Genomic DNA, 19,358 nt, shown 5'->3' on the forward strand with positions numbered 1-19,358 from the left:
ATCAGGTGAGCGTTACAGAACGCAAAGCCCACCAATAACCTCCTACCCAGGCGCTATGGAAACTTCCGACACAGACCAACTGGCCCAGTTATTAGGGGAATTAAGAGCTGAAGTTCATGCTGCCCGCCAGGAAACGAATGCCCTTAGGAGGGAATTGATAATATCAAAAGAACGAACTGATGATCTCGCCAGACAGTTATTACAGACACAAGCGGGGCAAACCCCGCTACCTAATTCAGGAGGGAGCTATATCCCAGCGGCTTCAGCCAATCCTGTTCAAATCAACCTACCCGGAAATGTGCCATTGGCACCGCCTGAACGCTTCTCTGGTGACCCTAAAAGGTTTGCGGTGTTTATAAATCAATGCCGATTGCACTTTCTTTGTAGACCTGCAGCCTTTCCGACTGACCAGACTAAGGTAGCCTTTGTGCTTTCGTATCTTAGCGGCAGTGCCGCTGATTGGTCGATCCCTCTGGTTACACAGGATGACCCGATCCTTCGTGATTTCCCGACCTTCCAGGCAAATATGGAAAGACTTTTTGCAAGGCATTCCCAGGGGCAGGCCCTGGACAACAAACTCCTTTCCCTACGACAGGGCAATCAAGATCTTTTGGCCTACATTGCAGCATTCAATAGGCTAATCGTGGAAACCAGATGGCCTGAGGACAAAAGAATCACGCTTTTTCACAGGGGTTTGCGTGGCGAACTCAAAGACGTCCTTGCCCAGGTAGTGAATCCTTCTCAGGATTGTTCAGAGTACATTGATTTGGTGGTCCAATCGGATCACAGACTACAAAACAGAAAGGCGGATCGATCCAGGTTTGAAAAACGAGTGTTCCCTAAGCCTCAAAGTCACACCAAAGGAGTTGAAGCCGTCGAACCTATGCAAATTGGGGTTGTAAAGGGTGCCCTAACCCAGAAAGAACGCGACAGGAGACGACAAATGCAACTATGTCTCTATTGTGGAAATTCAGGACATTTTCTTCGAGATTGCCCGGTGAAACCACCTAAGAAGACAGTGGGAGCTTCTGATAAGAGTTCTGAAAAGCCTGAGCCGGGAAACAACCTCGCCCGACAAGTGTAGAGGTCCGCTTGCCGAGCGTAAAAACCAGTTCTTTGACCTCGCACTTCATAATGCCAATGGTCCTCGTAAACCCAGAGCAACCGGATCGTTTGCATGCAATTAAGGCATACATTGATAGCGGAGCAGTTGGAAATTATGTGGACCGCGAATTGGCTTCCAGGATGAACTTACCTCTTTGTCCAAAGGTGGTTAAAGACGTCATTACCACGGTGGATGGGACGGAAATCGCCTCCAGACCAGTGACCCATACCACTACCGAAGTGACGATACTAGGCCAAGACGGGCATCAGGAGGTAATTGTGTTCGACGTGATCAAGGCACCTCAATTCCAAGTAATTCTAGGTATTCCTTGGTTGGAGAAACACAAACCTCAGATTGATTGGCGAGCAAAGATGATAAAGTTCCCAGAGTGCACACCAACTTGTTATCCACGACCCAACATTGGCCTAGCGTCAGTAACGCCTGACGGTCCACAATTACCTCTAGAGTATCGAGAGTTCCAAGATGTTTTTCAAAAGGAACAGGCTAACACCTTGCCACCCCACAGATCATACGATTGTCAGATAGATTTGCTACCCGGTGCAACTCCCCCTTGCAGTAGGATTTACGCCCTTACCGAGCCTGAGAACCTTCATCTGCAACAGTATTTAGACCAGTACCTGGCCAATGGCTTTATCCGTCCGTCGAAGTCCCCTGCATCCTCGGCTCTGTTCTTCGTACCAAAAAAAGAAGGTGACCTCAGAACCTGTATAGATTATCGTGCTCTGAACCAGATAACAGTAAAAAACCGGTACCCCTTACCTCTGATCCCGGAACTCCTTCACCAGGTAAAAAACGCCTGTATTTATACTAAGCTTGATCTCCGGGGAGCTTATCACTTGGTACGGGTCAAGGAAGGAGATGAATGGAAGACGGCCTTTCGCACTAAGTATGGGCTATTTGAATACCAAGTGATGCCCTTTGGACTATGCAATGCACCGGCCGCCTTCCAATATTTTATGAATGATGTCCTCAGAGAGCTCATTGATGTCTGCGTTGTCGTCTACATAGATGACATTCTTGTGTACTCATCTTCAGAAGCTGACCATCGAAATCATGTTAGGGCGGTCCTTGAAAAACTTTGCCAACATAAACTTTTTGCCAAGCTCGAAAAATGTGTTTTTCATGTTACTGAGGTCGAATTTTTGGGATTTATTCTGACAACCAAAGGAGTCCACATGGACTCGAGAAAAGTAGACGCTATCCTCAAATGGCCGTCTCCTACTTCCGTGAAAGGCGTTCAAAGCATGCTAGGCTTTGCCAATTTTTACCGTAGATTTATTCCAGAGTTTTCACAAGTGGTACAACCCATCACCGCCCTCTTAAGAAAAAATAAACGCTTTGAATGGTCCGCAGAAGCAGAACAAGCCTTCCAAGAGCTAAAGGCTAAATTCACCTCGGCGCCAATACTGAAACACCCACGCCCGGACCTCCCTTACATCGTTGAAACCGACGCCTCCAGCTTAGCAATGGGAGCAGTCCTATCACAAAGAGATCCAGAGACTAACCAACTGCATCCTGTGGCATTCTGGTCTCGGAAGTTCTCGGCGCCTGAGATCAACTACACCATCACAGACAAAGAGCTTCTAGCGATTAAATCAGCCTTTAAGGCATGGCGGCATTATCTCCTCGGGGCCAGACACACCGTCACAGTGATCACCGATCATCGAAATCTGCAGTATCTGAAAACCGCCAAGGCTCAATCCTCCAGATAGCTTCGCTGGGCTCTATTCTTTGCTGAATTTGACTTCGTGATCACTTATCGCCCCGGCAACAAGAACGGCAAAGCGGATGCTCTTTCCCGAATTGGAATGGGAGATAACGTTGCCAATCCAGAACCTGTACCAATAATTCCTGAACAAAGGATCGTGGGTCTGATTTCTTCACAATCCATTGAGGATATTGAAGAAAAAACTAAACAACTTGTAACCTCACCAGACTTACTGAACTGGTTACAAAAAGGAAAAGATTTCACCGTAAGCAATGACTTGCCTTATTTCCAAGGACGATTGTTCCTACCACACGCCGATTTACAAAGACAGGTAATCTCCTGCTATCATGATTCATTAATTGAGGGTCACCCTGGCATTGCCAAAACCACAGAAAAGGTGAAGAGACACTTCTGGTGGCCTTCGTGGAGAAAAGACATAAAGGAATTCGTGATGTCCTGCGGTGTGTGCGCTCAAAACAAGGGTCAGAAGAAGAGGCCGGCTGGTCTTCTGAAACCATTATACATCCCACCGTGTCCCTGGCATACCTTTTCCATGGACTTCATCACAGACTTACCCTCCTGTTCCGGGTACAACACCATTCTTGTTATTGTGGACCTGTTTTCTAAAATGGCCCACTTCATTCCGCTAAAAGGCTTACCTTCAGCATTAGTCCTAGCCAAAGTATTTCTTGAAAACATCGTCCGGCTACACGGCTTCCCGTCAGTACTAATCTCAGATAGGGGGAGCCAGTTTATTTCCCACTTTTGGCGTAGCTGTTGTCGATTAGCTCAAATCGATGTAAGACTTTCGACCAGCCATCATCCCCAGACCGACGGGCAAACCGAGAGAACAAACCAGACTCTCGAGCAATATTTACGATGCATGCTACAACAGTCGGAGAGTAACTGGAAGGACATCCTTTGGATAGCTGAATATGCTTACAACAATTCAGTTCATTCGGGTACCGGGAAGAGTCCCTTCTACATCTTGTATGGGATTCATCCTCGAACCTCCAACCTTGATCCACCTCAAGATCTTGGAACACCCGCCGTGGATCAATTGCACACCGTTATTACCCAAGCTTTTAAGGAAGCGACTGGACATCTACAACAAGCTAAAGAGAGGTACAAAAAAGGAGCAGATCAACACCGAAGCAATGCCCCTCAATACCAGGTTGGGGATCAAGTCTGGCTGTCCACCAAACATTTATCGCTTAAAGGGCCTCGCACCTTCAACCCCAAATACCTGGGACCATATCCAATTACGGCCATAATTAATCCAGTGGCCGTTAAATTAGAATTGCCAACCCATATGAGAATACATCCTGTATTTCACGTATCTCTTTTGAAACCCATGCAACCTGGAACCAGATTGACCAATCCTCCAGAGCCCATTCAAGTGAATGGGGAGCCCGAATTTGAAGTAAAAGACATTTTGGACTCTAAAATCATCAGATCGAAGCTATTCTACCTAATCGACTGGAAAGGCTACGGACCTCAGGAAAGGTCATGGGAACCCTATGACCACGTCCATGCTCCTCGTCTAGTCCAGAAATTTCACCAAACCTTTCCCGATAAACCAAAACCCCCGGGGAGGACAAGTTTGGGAGGGGCCTTGAGGGGGGGTGTTGTCATGGGCGCTACTCCCGAGGGGCCAGGACTGGCCCAGCGCCCTCGGAAGCAGACCCGTCTTCCACTACTCCGGACCTAGCAGACCCCTACAGGGGCCCTTTGGACCGTGTCCTGGCGCCTTTGGCTTATGAAGGGTTTCAGTCCGGGCTCATATTGATAAACAGTGTAATAATGCTTGGGTGGACTTACCTGAGGTAGACCATGCTGCATATTTACCCAGAACAATCCAGTCTGGTTGAAGTCCCCAGCCATCAGGGCTGGGAGGAACTATTCCCTCCATTCAGGAACTCTTTTCTTACCTGGGTGGAACCGGTGGAAGAACACACACTGGAAGCACTTCTCTGCTATTTAAACCACGCCCGATGGAAAACACGTGCTTCGCGTTATTCTGCAGCAGCAGCAGGACGCTCACCGAGTCGGCTCCTGCATTCCAGGTCCAGAGTCATCTTCAGCTTCCGCGCAGCAACCTGTGGATGAAGAAAGACACAGAACAATACTTACCAGATCCCGGAATCCAGTCACCGGCAAAACCTGCAAAGAATAAACATAAGGTTAGAAAAGTGCAACTTGCTCGCAGCCGCGCCCGCTTACATGATCCATCCGTGATTGCAACGGAGCTAACCGCAGCCTTCTCTTCGGCAGCTTCTCTGCACCTGAAAGGCAAAGGACATAATTAAAAAGGGGTTCGGGTGAAGGCAGTCGCATTCATATTAACTTACCAGTTTTTGCACGCGCTGAAGCGGCCGCATCAACCGCAGCATCCCGGCACCTGAAAACTAGGAAAAGGACATTATTAGAGGTGCCATTAAAAGCGGCCAACGATCATTATACTTACGTGCATCGGCACGTGCAGTGGCAACGGATATAAAGCCCGCAGCATCCCGGCACCTGAAAACTAGAAAAAGGACATTATTAGAGGTGCCATTAAAAGCGGCCAACGAACATTATACTTACGTGCATCGGCACGTGCAGCGGCAACGGAAAACTACGCCCACAGCATGCCGAGGCCTGAAACAAAGGAAAAGGGACATTATTGAGGTGCCCATCTTTTAAAGCCTAAAGACTACAGTATACTTACAGGCATCCGCTCGTGCAGTAACGGTGGCATCGCTCTTCGGCATCCCAGCACCAGTGCCACAACTAAGGCCGCAAAAGACTTGAGCCTTAACACTGAACTCATCCAGTGACGTAACTGGAATGCACGCACCCCTGCACCAGACGCAGGATGGAGAGCTCAGCATTTATACGCCTAAGGTGAGAGCTCGCCGAGACAAGTAGAAAGCTAGGCTGTGGGAGAAACTGGCGATTGGTGGGAGAAGGAATCCCATCAAACGGTGATTAGCCCTTTTTCTTCCACCTGCAGAAAACTTACCCTGCAAGTCAGACATTCGATAAGAGGAAGCCCAGTGCTGAGAGTCATCCGAGCTCTACGCTTCTCAATTGAAGAAACGATAGCAGCCCAGCCGGGATCAGCGCCTCTGTGGGAATCAGGTGAGCGTTACACCTGGCTTATGTAGATGATGTCCTCATCAAAAGTTCATCTGTGGAGGAACACATAGCGGAGAAACTGGAGGGGCAGTGCCTCTGTGAGCAACTTGAGTTGGAGAAAGTGGACAAACCAGAAATTCCACCATGTTCTTTGGGAAACCACACTCCTCCGGGCCAGAGCATAATTTTAAAAAGATGGATAATTCATAGTACGGACTTGTCAAAATTATATAATTAATATCATTATTCTTGTGATTCTTCTGTGCACATTTTAAGAGGTGTTAGGACTCTGTGGTATGTTCTGGGGGGTAGTAGCAGAAAATAAGGTATTACTCCGAATGTCTGTATGTTAAAATCTGACACTTTATCATCTGATGCCCATATTCCTTGTGCATGTTTGTGTAAATTCTGGAAAAGTTTAGAGGTTGTATTCTTGATGAAAAGGGCAGAATTCTGTCAGAAGTGGACACAACATCTTACAAGGACAGGGATCGGAAGGTTTGGTGCTACAGAAAATATGTTAACTGGACATATAATATTAGAAAAATGGTACATAGATAAATGTGTATTTGGATCAAATATAGATTTGTGTGCAATTTGACAAGGGGAGGGATTTCAGCCAGCCATAAAAATAGCATCACTCTGACTCATCCTGACTCACAACTCAGTCCCCCAATCAAGGGAGAGAGGAAAACTTGGCCAATGATAAGTTGTGAGGGGCAGGCTTAGTTATGCCACGCACACACCCATTTTCTAAAGACATAAAAGGAACACCAAAACCCAGGTAGAGAGATTCGTTTTCCATTTTCTTGCGGAGCATTTTGCCGGACCACACAACATCTAGAACGAACATCCAGAACTTAGACTCCAGATAGACTACAGAACTTAAAGCAAAGGCCTAACCCACAAGCTGAGAACTCTTCTCAGCAGGCCTTCAGAATCCAGCAATCCAACCAAACTATTCTACAGCCGGGCGAGCTGTTGGATTCTTTACCAAGAACTTTTGCCAGAACCGGTAGCAGACCCAGAAAGCAGTGCTGTATCCAGAGAGACCAGAACCAGAGAGACCCAGACCAGACTGCTGTGAAGTGCAGAGCAGAGCTGACCCAGAGAGCTGTGACTTCAGAACCACCCGCCAGGAGTCCAGTCCAAACCTGCTGACCAGACCCTGACGGCCTATTTCAAATTCATAGTGTGAGTACTCAGCCAGAACTGTGCAAAACCAATCTCTTAGTTTAAAATAATCTGATTCAAAACATTTGAACCTGTCCAGAACTGCATCATAGGAATCGTGTGTTCATTCTCCGATTTTAAACCTGTAAAAGTGTAATTTTGCCATTTTGAATCATTATTTCATTTCTGAAAAACTACTTTCATAAAAACGTCCGTATATTTGGAATCGTAGGTGCTAGGAATGAGATTTGAAAGCTAAGATTATAATCTTTCCAAAAAGCGCTCGACGCATTCGGAAAATTTGCCGCAAATTGAAAAATTAGCTCCTGTCAAAGATAGCCGCTTTTGCTTGAACTGCTAAAATTTGTTTTCAACCTGATAACCATCCCTGAATCATTGGTACGGCTGACCTGAGCTGATTTAAAGTATCTCTCACTCACCCTGAACCTCTAGAGGCAATTAAAAGCATTTTCAGCATATTTTTCACTTCATTGCCACCACATTTAAAAGGATCTTGCCTGCTTTAAAATCATACCTGTTTTCCTCTAAGCTCGCTGGGGGGAACTGGAAATTTGTATTGCATTTTGTATTCCTGAGAATTGTATGCTCTCCTTCCATCTCCCCTTCCATCTCCTTATCTTGCATAGGGGGGGAGGGAATTGTCAAAGAAAAAATTATCATATTATCTTTTGTTGAAATCATATCAAGTTTATTTCTGTGCTGCATTTTTCCCTCATTGTTTTCCTTGAAACCATAAAAGTATTCTCTGCTACCTTATCCTTCCTATACTAACTCCTCATTGATTTTAAAGAAGTGTGCTAGTGTTAGATTATCTATTGTTGATCAACAATATATTCATAAGGGTGCTATCAAATATTAATTTATTATAAAAGTGTTATATATATATATATATTGTTTAATTTTTCCAATACATCTTTTAAATTGCAAAACAAACCTACTTCCTGGCTCAGTGAGTTCAGGGGGATTCAAAGAGAGGGGCGTTATATAAGGGTTTATCATCCAGAGTATAACTTGTCATAAAAATATATAAATAAGGGCTTCCCTTGAGCAATCCCAGACAAGGCACTGACTTAGTGGGAGTGCTTGATTGGAGTCACTTAACAACAGAAGCCCTATTTTGACTCACTTATGGTGTCACGCAGTAGTGACATCACTAAGGATGTTTTAATCTACTTCAAGTTAGTATTGAGATCGTACCCGTCGTTAGTGGGAAGGCTCACTAACATCACCATATTTCTCAAGGACCCTGAAAACGAAAAGACAATAAGCAGGCTCCTCATCGTGATTGCCGAGCAGTTCCTTTTGCTTCCAGAGTTCACCGAAGACAAGACAAATGTCCCTGTCACCAGAAGATGGCAGACTAGCAAGCAATGTGTTTTTTCGCCTAATTGAGGACTTTGCAGAGCTTGTGGGAAGACCTACCAGTGTTGATGTCCTCACTTTCATCAGAGACCCAGAAAACTCTACACAGATGAGCATGCTCCTGCATGGTGTTGTATTTCAAGTTGAACTTTCTAATCATCATCAGAATTACCAGAGAAGATTGCAAACTTTCCGCCGGATGGACAGATCGAGAAAGTGTTGCCAGAGAACTTCACTCCTGGTCATGCTGACACAAAAAGACATGTCTTCTGGAGTGAAACATATAAGAGGCATTGATTGGTAGCTTGTTTATTTTGAACACGCAAACTAAGAGACTTGCTCAACTTATTACCTTTCCTGACATTTTCATACACAGAAAAGAGAACTGTTTCCAGAAACAAGAGACAATCTATTATTCAGCCAAAGAAGGACAATCGTTCCAGTATCTTCAACCTAGGAGCAGAGACAGCAGAATCCAGAGATAATGATATTACCTAGAATGTATTAAAGAGTTAGTTTTATTTCCTTAGATGATCGAGATGTGCAACCAAAATAGTAATCTTGTCCTCCCTCAGGAGGAGAGATGCTTGTATTGGCCCGGAAATAAGTGTTGCAAGTTAACCTATAGAGGAATTATGTACCTGTGCATTGTATTCATCATTGTTTTACTGTCACTGACGATTCGAACTGCATTTTATATTGGTGCACAAAGTGTTCCGATTCCAGTGTACCCACCTAATGATGTAAGCATGAAACCCACAAAGGTGCCCAGACCTTACATAGTCATTCCGGTCCCTAGTAGGTTTGATAGCAGAATGAGTGAACTTGAAATGGATGTGAAGAGCAATAACACACACACACTTGTGGTAACAAACAAATTGAACTACCAGAGACAGGATCGGCAGAGCAAGCATGAGAAAAGATTAATGAAAAACATGCACACGCAAACGATGAGTGCATATACACCTGGTCTATTGTCAATAACTACAGAACCACAGTCCAAAGAAGGGGAGAAGTTTGGACGACCAATGATGAGAAGTTCCACACCAAGAGAAGCCAAAGGAAAAATTGAGAAAACTGAACTTCTTAAGAGACAAAAGGAGTTGGAGAATAAACAAACAGAGACAGCATTGACAAGCACACCTCGTCCAATGAAGAAAACAAATACAAGTCCTGCAAAACTATCACGTGCTGAGATGATAACAGAATCAATTTGGCCATTCATAACCAGAGCCAGGAAAAGACAAGAGGTCAAGGAAAGAATTACCAGACTTTCTCCTACTCAAATGGTACAGATGAAGATGCCTGGACGATGGATGGAGATATCTGAGAATCCTTCATGAAGAAGAAGCTATATGGATGCGATTAAGGATGTGATGATAGCAAACTACATGAAAACCTTAAGAATCAGAAGAAGCACACAAGAAGACAGCAACGAACTAAACAACTACATGGACAGCACAGCACATTTGGGAAATAACATATGGTACCAACATATGAAAGAAGTTGGACAACAAAATTTCGAGGTGGAATGCTTTGTTTGTACACTCCTACCTTACAGCATGGGGAAGTCAAAGATCGTCGTAGCTGTTGAAATAGATGTACAGACAGCACACTGTCTGTCACATATAGCAATGTGCAAGACCAGAGGCCAGTTCATGGGAAGTGATGCTTGACTCAAATGGGCAACTGAAGCAAGTGATCCAAATGAAGGGGATTATGTCCAGGACATAAAGACAAGAAACAATGGAAAAACAAAGAACATTATTATCAGATATGAGAAGCCTGGAGTTAAAGGGGCAGAGATCAGAAGAGAGGCAAACCAAAGACTGAACGTTCAAGGGAAAACTGCAGAAGAAGCTCGGAGTTGGAAGAACAGTGGCCAAATGCAAATCTGGGGAACAGTGCTTTCACCAGACGGATGGAAGAAAGGAGTAGTGATCTGCAATGCATGGATTGTCATCAGGAGTTACCAGGGTACTATTGACATAGTACAGAATGGATGCAAGCCAATATGGCCAAGACTTGCTAAACTTTTGACATGGGTCGAAGACAGAGGAGGACGCTTACAGATAGTACCATTGGAGAGCCCACAATTCTGCTTCAGGAATAATGGTACAAGTAAAATGGGACAGAATCAGAATTGTGTCTGAGTGTTCGACACTCCAGGAATATTACATGGTACTGCAGTGATCATGGGTCATTATTGGGCAAGTGGATCCAAAGCAAATATCAGATTGCAGAAGAATTGGGGAGGTATATGCACACTGGTGAATGTCCATGTTCCAGCATTGGTGATCCCAAAAAGTGATTTGAATATTGACAGTTTCCCGAAAGCAGATGCTCACCTGAAAAAGAAGAGAACTGTGGAACTAATGAGCCGAATGAAGAGAGAGAATTACTTTTCTGCTAAATCAGAAGAAGCCTTTCATGCAATCCCGTATGAACACAGGTTGTTCAGCCTAACCTCATCAGTGTTCACAACAATTCTGATGCCAAGAGTTCAGGTTGGAGCAAATACTAAATGGTTGCAGATAACGAGATGGTAGTTACTGCAGACCATCAAAATGACCATAAATGTATTCAATGCAATTAAGGAAGAGTTAAGGGTGATTTGACTAATGACTCTCCAGAACAGATATGTCCTTGACATGATTACAGCTATGGATGGAGGTGTTTGTGCAAAAATCGGAGAATCATGTTGCACATTTATACCATCTCAGGATGACGAAAATGGAACCTTAACAGAGGTCATAGGTATGCTGACGAAACTACAGAATCAGATGACTGATGAAGCTGACAAAGTTGACGATGACAGCTGGTTTGGATTACTATTTTCATGGATTATGTAATGGATGGCAGATGCATTCAAATTCCTAGGAGCCCTGCTGGTGATGATATTGCTCGGATTCTGTGTTATCAAGATAATAATATCTCAGTTCCAGAAAACTGCGAAAAAAGCCAAAGGGATGAAGATCATGATTGATGTTGAGCCAGGATGGAAGCCCAAGGACCTGACTGGTGAATAAATAAGTGACTTTGTGAAAGCCAGCATTTATGCACCAGAAGGAACAAAGTTTTGGTATCCAAGGAAACACAGAAATTATGTGGGAAGATGGATCTATTGTACTCCAAATGGACAATGTCAATTTATGACATGGAACAAAGATGAGCACGTAAGAACAGCAGGAAACTTGAAGGGAGTCATAAAGATATGGACCCCAAAGAGCTATTTCTTCAGGCCTCTATGCCTGGATCCAGAGGATGAAATAAAAGTGGATACAAAAGAAGACGTGAAAGTGGTCGATGAATCGCCCAGTGGGGGGAGTGAAGAGGAGGTGCCAAGCACCATTCACACTCCTATCGCCCATTTTGAAGTACCAGGAATATTCATGCCAAAATACCTGATGTACAATGAACAAATAAACCAGCAGAGAACCACAGTGGGGCGCTGTGCAGTACCTATCAGAATAACAGCACTTATTGAAGTACCAACACCTAAGAAAACCTGGACAGTAGGGTACCCATTGAGAAAACCATATCGACAAATGAGGCAGAATGACGATCGCCAGAATGTAATACCCGAAGAAGCTAAGAAGATGCTGAAGGAAGACGAATGATGACGTCATAAGAACCACGACTGACTCACGTATAGAAGATATAACGACCTGAGAATGATGAAAAGAGATGAAACACCATGGACAAGTGACATCCTAAGCCAAAGTAAACCAATTGATGTCAAATTGTCAGAACCTTATGCCATATGCACAATGAAGATATTCAGTTAGTTTAAACGTGTACAAATGCAAAGTAAGTAACTGCAAGAAGCACAGAAATCGTGAGGCTTGCTTATGCTTAGTAGTAACATAGATTGCGGCAAGCACCACATGTACATATCTACATCAAGAAAGCACTTTATATAAGTATACATCCACTACGCACAAGAGCAGAATCAACCAAAGGTTACTAAAGGTCTCAAGAGGAGAGCTTTGCAGCAAACAAATCGAGAATTAAAGACAGAGAGAAGCTCAGACGAGGGTAACCATGCCACGAAGCCAAGGTCGCATCGGCTGAAATAGGCCAACAGTGGATACAATTAATGAGAAGAAGAACAGAGTATCCTGTTCAGAAAGGTCAAGATAAGCCACAGATGGCAGGCGACTGACAGAATTAAATCAAACACACGAAATTGCATGAAGAATAAGACGATTTCACTGTGTCAGAATCACGTGACCGAGCAAGCAGAAGGGATGAGACGTTCACGCCTATGCATGGACCCTTGCCATGTCCAGACGCCTTAACTTTCCAAGGCCAAGAAGCAGACTCGAGGCCAACCACAAAGAAATAATTCACACATGAACACTGAAGTGATGATTGATTGTAACTATAATTGGCGGGGGTTTGGGGGTGCAGACGAACTTCCTGCACCTGGCCGGCTATTCTGCACGCTGCTAAGCAAATGGAAAAGTATGAGTGGGGTTGATGCCAACCCAATCATAGTGGACCATGTAATCTAGGGTCCTATAGTTAGTAGAACCAATGAGACGTTGTACTTTTAGTGATGTTTACAGTAGCCATTTTAAAGGAAGGGCTTAGTTGCCCCACCTCACATTGTTTATCCAATCCCCTCTCACCATTACCATATACAGATATAGTGCCTATATTAAAGTTACCTTCCTAGAACCAATCAAGTTTCATGCTAAGTTTTGAGAGTTACACATCAGTGATGACGAGTTGTTGGTATAAATACTATGTTTCTTTTCTGAAATTAAGTGGAGTTGAAGTGAGAAGGAAGATTGAGCGAATGCTGATATTCATGAACTCCCTGTTTTTTGTACTTGTCATTAAATGGACTCCCTTTGCCAAACTAATGAGTTGTCATTATTGATTTGATGTGAGAGTATTAATCTGCATCCCCATCCATCTCAAGGGTGCTGCTACTCATCTTAAAGTGCTGTTGGGAAACCCCGAGTCCTATGGGCCGGCTGGGGTTCCTACTGCACAGAAGTATGAATTGCTCTTCCCATTTGTCGAATGCCACAGATTATTTCAGAATTATATGTTTTTCTTTGATTGAATTTACTGTATGAAAAAGCAGAGGCTAAGTGCAGCATTTGTTCCACAGCTGAACTCTTTCCAGAGATAGGCTATTTTGCCTGCACAACAGAGAGGGGGGAGCCTTAAACTCGCTTGTTTTCCTGTCTAAATATTCGCCCCGTTTTCCCGTGAGGCTCCCCATAAACAAAAAAGAGGGGCCTGCCCATTGTATAAAAAAATGCTAATGTGACAGCAACAGTTTAATCCGCAGATGTCACACTTCAAAAGAAAACCATGACAGGGTCAAAGATGACCCTGTCGTGATTTGAACCTCCCCCTGCACCTGTTTCATAGGGCATAAGGCCTTGTTCTGGGCATTTTAAAGCACATCCTGTATGTGAATTTAGAATGTCCTTTAAAATGCCCTGAAACATCCCCTTATTTACACAAATGTGCAAAGGGGAACAAAAAGGCATCTGAACGAGTGCATCTCAGAGTGCTCATTCAAATGCCCTGTGAGAGTTAGGCTGATACTTTTTTGGGTGCAAGTGGGGAGATGTGCAAAAAGGGACTTAAAAGTCACTTTGGTCCCAGAAAATGAACCAGGGGTGCAGAGCCTCTCAACAGTGCCTGCAGGGCCTCTTAACAGTGCATGTTTTTTTTTATCTTGAGTGGTTCGACAGAATCTAAATAGATTTCTCTATGCTGTCCTTGTATTCAAGCCAGGTTTGAGATGTGACAAATCACATTGATCCAAACAGCGAGCCGGTGTCAAGTCGGCTTCATGACAAGGCTCATTCGAAGTGAGGCATGTTTGAAGGGTCCAACAGGTTCTGGTCTGCGGTCAAGTCAGTTCGAGATGATGATACAACTTGGTTGAGCCAGTGTGTGGCACTATAGTTTCCATCAATTCAGTTTGAGGTTCGAGTCAGTTCGAGACGATGTCAGGTTGGTTCGATGCGGTGCACAAGGAAGCTATGCGTTGGAAGCTTCTGCAGTAGTAAGCCTGTATTCGTACAGATGCGGCCAGGAGAGCTTCTGGAGCATTGTGGTGTAGAGCTGGTACAAATATGCAAGCAAGCAGTTCAAAGTTATGGAGTACCAAAAGCAGCAAGGTGGGTCCTGTGAGCTCGAAGAATGTGGAATGCAGTTTAAAGGCTGTTTAAAGGTGTGCAAAGAGGATTCCAGCTGCTGTTATGCTTTCTGGTTGTCTGGCAGTTCCAATCGAGGGGCTTGAGGACAAGGTGAGTCCTTACTCTGCTTTTCCCAGTCCCGGGAGTTAGACTGGCACCTGCAGGGGGATTCTTCAGCTCCAGTGAGGAGTCAAGTTCCAGGGTAGCTGGCAGAGTAGCTTGCCCTGGTCCAAATAGAAGTCACCCCAATGATCCCTGTAGGTGGTTAGGGAACAGAGCTCTCCTCTGCCTTGGATGCACCCATCTTCGCCTTGATGGCAGAGAACTTTGGAACGGACTGCATGGCCAAGAGGGTTCCTGAGATGTCTTTTTCCTGGTGTCTATGAAAGAATCAAAGAAGGAGTAGGTGATCCCTTTCTTATAAAGGTACAAGGTCACAGGAGATTGGACTGAAGCAAGCCTGCTGTAATGGGTCCGATCACGTTTGCCATAACAAGTGACCCTTACCTTCTTTTATCATACCCAGGGTCTTTTCAGCAGAAAATGGAGGGGGCAGGAAGGAAGGAGTGCACCTCAGAAAAGCAAGATGGTGGGACCTACTTCATCCTCTCTGGCTTCCATAACTTCATCCACCTCTCATGCCTGAACTTCAAAGGCACTTTAGAGTGCAAAACCCCCAGTGCAACGCTGGCCTTTGTTATGTGAGTTCCCATTGAAAGCAGGGTTCCCATGAGATCTTCTGGTGAGACCTCCTTGGTCTAAGGGGAGATATTGCCCTTCTTCCTGAGAAATCAAAGGAGGCCAGCATCCTGCCTATTGTCTCACTTGCTCAAGTGGAGACCGCCAGGCTGTCATTAATATGCCTTGTCTCACACAGGTGAGTTCACTGGGTTGACACTTACCAAATAGATGTGGCTTTCACTATAACATAACCAGGTATAGCTTTTTCTTATAATGTACACTGCAACCAGACAGATAAGGGACACAATGTTACATTGTGTGTCAGAAGTTTGGAAGTTAAAATATTACCTATGGCTGCAGTGACTTTGGGCCACAGCAACTGTCAGGCCTGCACATATGGCCTTAGAATCTGCCAGGAACCACTGAAGAGCAGGTGCTTCAGTTGTCAGGAGACTGGTGCAGCAATGGCACATGCACTATGCTTCTTGCATGGAGCTTTATGAAAGGGGGATCTGATTATCACACTCTCCTTTAAGAACCAGAATAACCGGCATCATTCGATTATCATTATTGTTTTCAATGAAACATGCTAGGGTGTTTACACCGTCTCCACGTGGCATTGTATCACATTGTATGAAAAACAGTGGGGGGTTGAGGGGACAGGGGCCAGTGCACTCCCAGCCACCCATTGACGCCCTATTAACTCCGCCCACCACCCCATCAAAAGCTGCCTCCGCCACCCGTTGAAAAACAGGAGTCTACAAGTTCCATCATGAAAAACACTGGTGGATAAAAGGCCAGGCCTGGAAGACGGTGACACTTCGGATGTAGGGACTGATATGCTGGATCCTGCGTCAGCCTGAATACATATTACAAGTGTGATATGCCCAATAATAAGACTGATAAATCTCTTCATTGTAAATGTGAATGCGTCTTGTTTTTTATTTTATTTTTTCAAAACACCGCGTGAACTGCAAAGTGAACATACGAGCTAAATGTCAGGAGGCTTCCGAGACGAATGCTCTTCCGCGCTGCTGCCCATCCCAGATGCGGAGAACCCATGCAATTAAAAGACTGAATCAACATTAAAAGTGCCCTGGCTGAAGTCGCAGCTGCGGCACATTTCGTTATTGCGCGGCCATTGGAGCGTCCTTTAAAAATAAGGTTGCATAAACAGTCCCATCAAAGGGTCAAAAGTCAAGGGGTTAATATGTAACAGGTTTTATTGCCTCCCGCAGTCACAGCGAGAGCCATAAACTAAAAGAGGAAACTCGCGAGGAAGGGTGCGTGTGTTCTATCGAGAAGACGTGACTTGGCGCTGCTTTAGACAGAGTGTATTCATTATTTAAGGAGTATCTTGTAGCTACTGGCAACATGCTTCCCGGCTCACCAAGCCAGGAGACCACGAAGACAATAACGAATAACTATTTGGGAGAATTATGTCAGAAAACGCTGTCCTGTTAGTCTGTACTCGCCTTTCTTGTAAGTGTCAATGGGGCGCGCGAGCACGCGGTGCCCTGGTGTTTTTAGTCACCCGGTGGTCCTCGCCGGTATTTCCTTGGGAAATGCCCGTACAGTGTTGTTCAGTGCATTCTCCACCTGTAGTCCCCACGGTGCTCGCACACACTGCTCCATCACACACACACACACGGGTTGAATAGCAGTTCAAATGACTTTCAGAATCCTTCGCATTCACATTGCCGCATTTTTTTTTGGTTTGAGTTTTAACTGCGTGTGCATTGAAGGTTTAACACTTGGCTAGTATTAATTTCAGATTCTATGTTTGGCGAGAAAGTCGTTTTGTGAATTCTACAGACACGCACTCTGCTCATATTTAATCGGCCACCTTATCGTCTAAGGAGGCTGCTTGATACCAATGCACACACTTCTAACATCATCTCGATGTCTAACTACAAGAACTCTTCCATGGGTTAGAGTTAGACACAATGAGGCGGTTTGCCAGCAAGGACGGATACAGCAAAGCATGCACCCAGTTGCAGTAACAAGCATAGCCTCCCCCGGGTTAATACATGTTCAAAGTCCATAGTCTCATCCACTGTCGCCTGACTGTTCTTAAGAAACAGAAACACGTAAGAAAGTCTAACTTTCAGAAATGCCGTCCGAAACCTTTTCCAAGTGACGGCTCTATGAGTGGTGAGGTGCGCTTACCTTGTGCCTGAACTCCCTCGCCACTTTTCTCTCCATGATGCCCGCAGCTGGCTGAAAGGTACCGCAAGCTGTCACCGACAGAAGGTCTGCGCTCCTGCTGTGAAATCTGAGATGCAAAGTAGTCTCTGAAGATGAGATGTAAGCTCTGACCGGATTGGTCAAACCTGCAGGCTTCCCGCAAGCTGCTGTCTGCTCTCTTCCCATTGGCTGCTAAATGCTCTGCTTCTCGACCCGGTGTCCGCTCTGCTTGTTAATAAAGATATTAATGATGTATTTGTATGGTCTGAGCTAATGCCGCCTCTCTGTTGGTTACTGTCATGCTTAAAGGTTAATGTTGTAGATAGCGCATCTGTTTCTGGTGACTCTTTGCAGTTATGGTATGTCTTTATGACAACACAATATTTCAAGAAGCAGGCATACAGGTCTCCTCTTAGTGTTTGTATTGGCATTGAATTTGACTTTAATTTGCATACTTCAATCTAAATAGTTTATCTCATCCAAGTGCGTATTACATATAAGCCGTATATTTTCAGTGCCAAGTTATAACTTACATTGTTTGACTCAGGGTGTTTACTCTCGCTCTTGAATTCTCTGAACAACATCATGAATTATCAGTGTTGTGTGTTTAATGTGAGGAACTTTCTACTCTTACCACTTCCACACAATTAAAGTACAATGGCTAAGATTTAAATGCGTAAAACAGTAGAATAGAACAGCATAGACATTAAGCTACACAATAGCAGGATTGAAAAGAGATGTAACGCACGTAGGAGCTAATTTTGAAGTGGGCGGAGATTTGGCCAGAGGGTAACGGGGTCAATGGTCTGTTGTGTGCTAAGGAGGCTCCAGTCATGCTGGTAAACTCTAGAGCGCATAGTGCTGTGAGCACACTGCAGCATGTGGAACAAAAGGATTTAAAGCTGAGTACTCCAGTAGGTAAAGATCTGAATTTGAAGCCTAGTCATAAAAGTTGTATTAAAATATTCTTGATACCAGATCACTCTTCAAACATTCCCTGGATGTGTCTATGTATATTGAAAGCCAGGAGATATATGTTTGTGCGCTTACTGAAGGCTAGTGCCATGACGCAGCAGGGCCCACACTTGCCTTAGCCATTCCCGCCGGCTTTTATATATTACAGCAGGATAGACAGGAGGGTAAAGGTGGAGTAACTTTTATTTTTAAAACTGGCCTGGATGGGTGGGAAATTGCAACATCACCTATCAAAGGGTGTGACATCATGCATCTTAAAATCAGGAAAAACACAGAAACTACATATAACCTGGTCCTGGTTTATAGATCCCCCAGCACGACGCCTACATTTGCTACACAAATTTGTCATACTGTTCTTCCCATTCTTAAAATTAACACGAAAGCCCTAGTTATGGGGGACTTAAATCTTTGGTTGGGAAATGAGAATGATTCCCCAGCAGGAATTGTGGAAAGCTCCCTAGAAAATCTTGATTTTGAGAAATTTACTACATTACCTACTCACACGATGAGGAACACCTTGGACTGGGTCGCCACACATAAGGTGGCGTCCATGGATACAGTAGTTGCCCCATGTCCTTAGTTGGTCCACCTTTTTGTACATTTTACTATACTGTGTGAGAGGATCGAGAGAAGGAGGGAGGCGAAAAAAGTATTGGTGACCGTGAGGAATTTTAAGAAGCTTACCCTGGAAGCAATGACACCATGGCTATTGCTGTTAGCAGAGAAGGTGTCTAAGCTTACCTTGGTCGAGGATATTACGTCTGCTTATCAGCACATTTTAATGGAGGCCACTAATATGTTAGCTCCTCTCAAAACTAAGCAAATAGTGGAGAGG

At 44.5% G+C, this 19,358-nt stretch overlaps 1 protein-coding gene across 2 annotated transcripts in view; it reads right to left on the reverse strand.

Moving 5' to 3' along the window:
* The window catches only part of USH1C (USH1 protein network component harmonin), an 844,250-nt gene extending 826,599 nt beyond the window's left edge, over window positions 1-17,651 (reverse strand). Inside the window, exon 1 of one of the 2 annotated variants that reach the window (XM_069623780.1) lies at window positions 17,531-17,651. In XM_069623780.1, coding sequence (XP_069479881.1) covers window positions 17,531-17,566 — 36 coding nt within the window. In that variant the 5' untranslated portion in view covers window positions 17,567-17,651. The remainder of the gene's footprint in view (window positions 1-17,530) is intronic. The other variant, XM_069623779.1, reaches the window with a different exon arrangement.
* Between the last annotated feature and the right edge of the window lie 1,707 nt (window positions 17,652-19,358).

This window comes from Ambystoma mexicanum, chromosome 11, assembly GCF_040938575.1.
Source record: "Ambystoma mexicanum isolate Mex_15411 chromosome 11, UKY_AmexF1_1, whole genome shotgun sequence".
Taxonomy (NCBI): Eukaryota; Metazoa; Chordata; class Amphibia; order Caudata; family Ambystomatidae; genus Ambystoma; species Ambystoma mexicanum.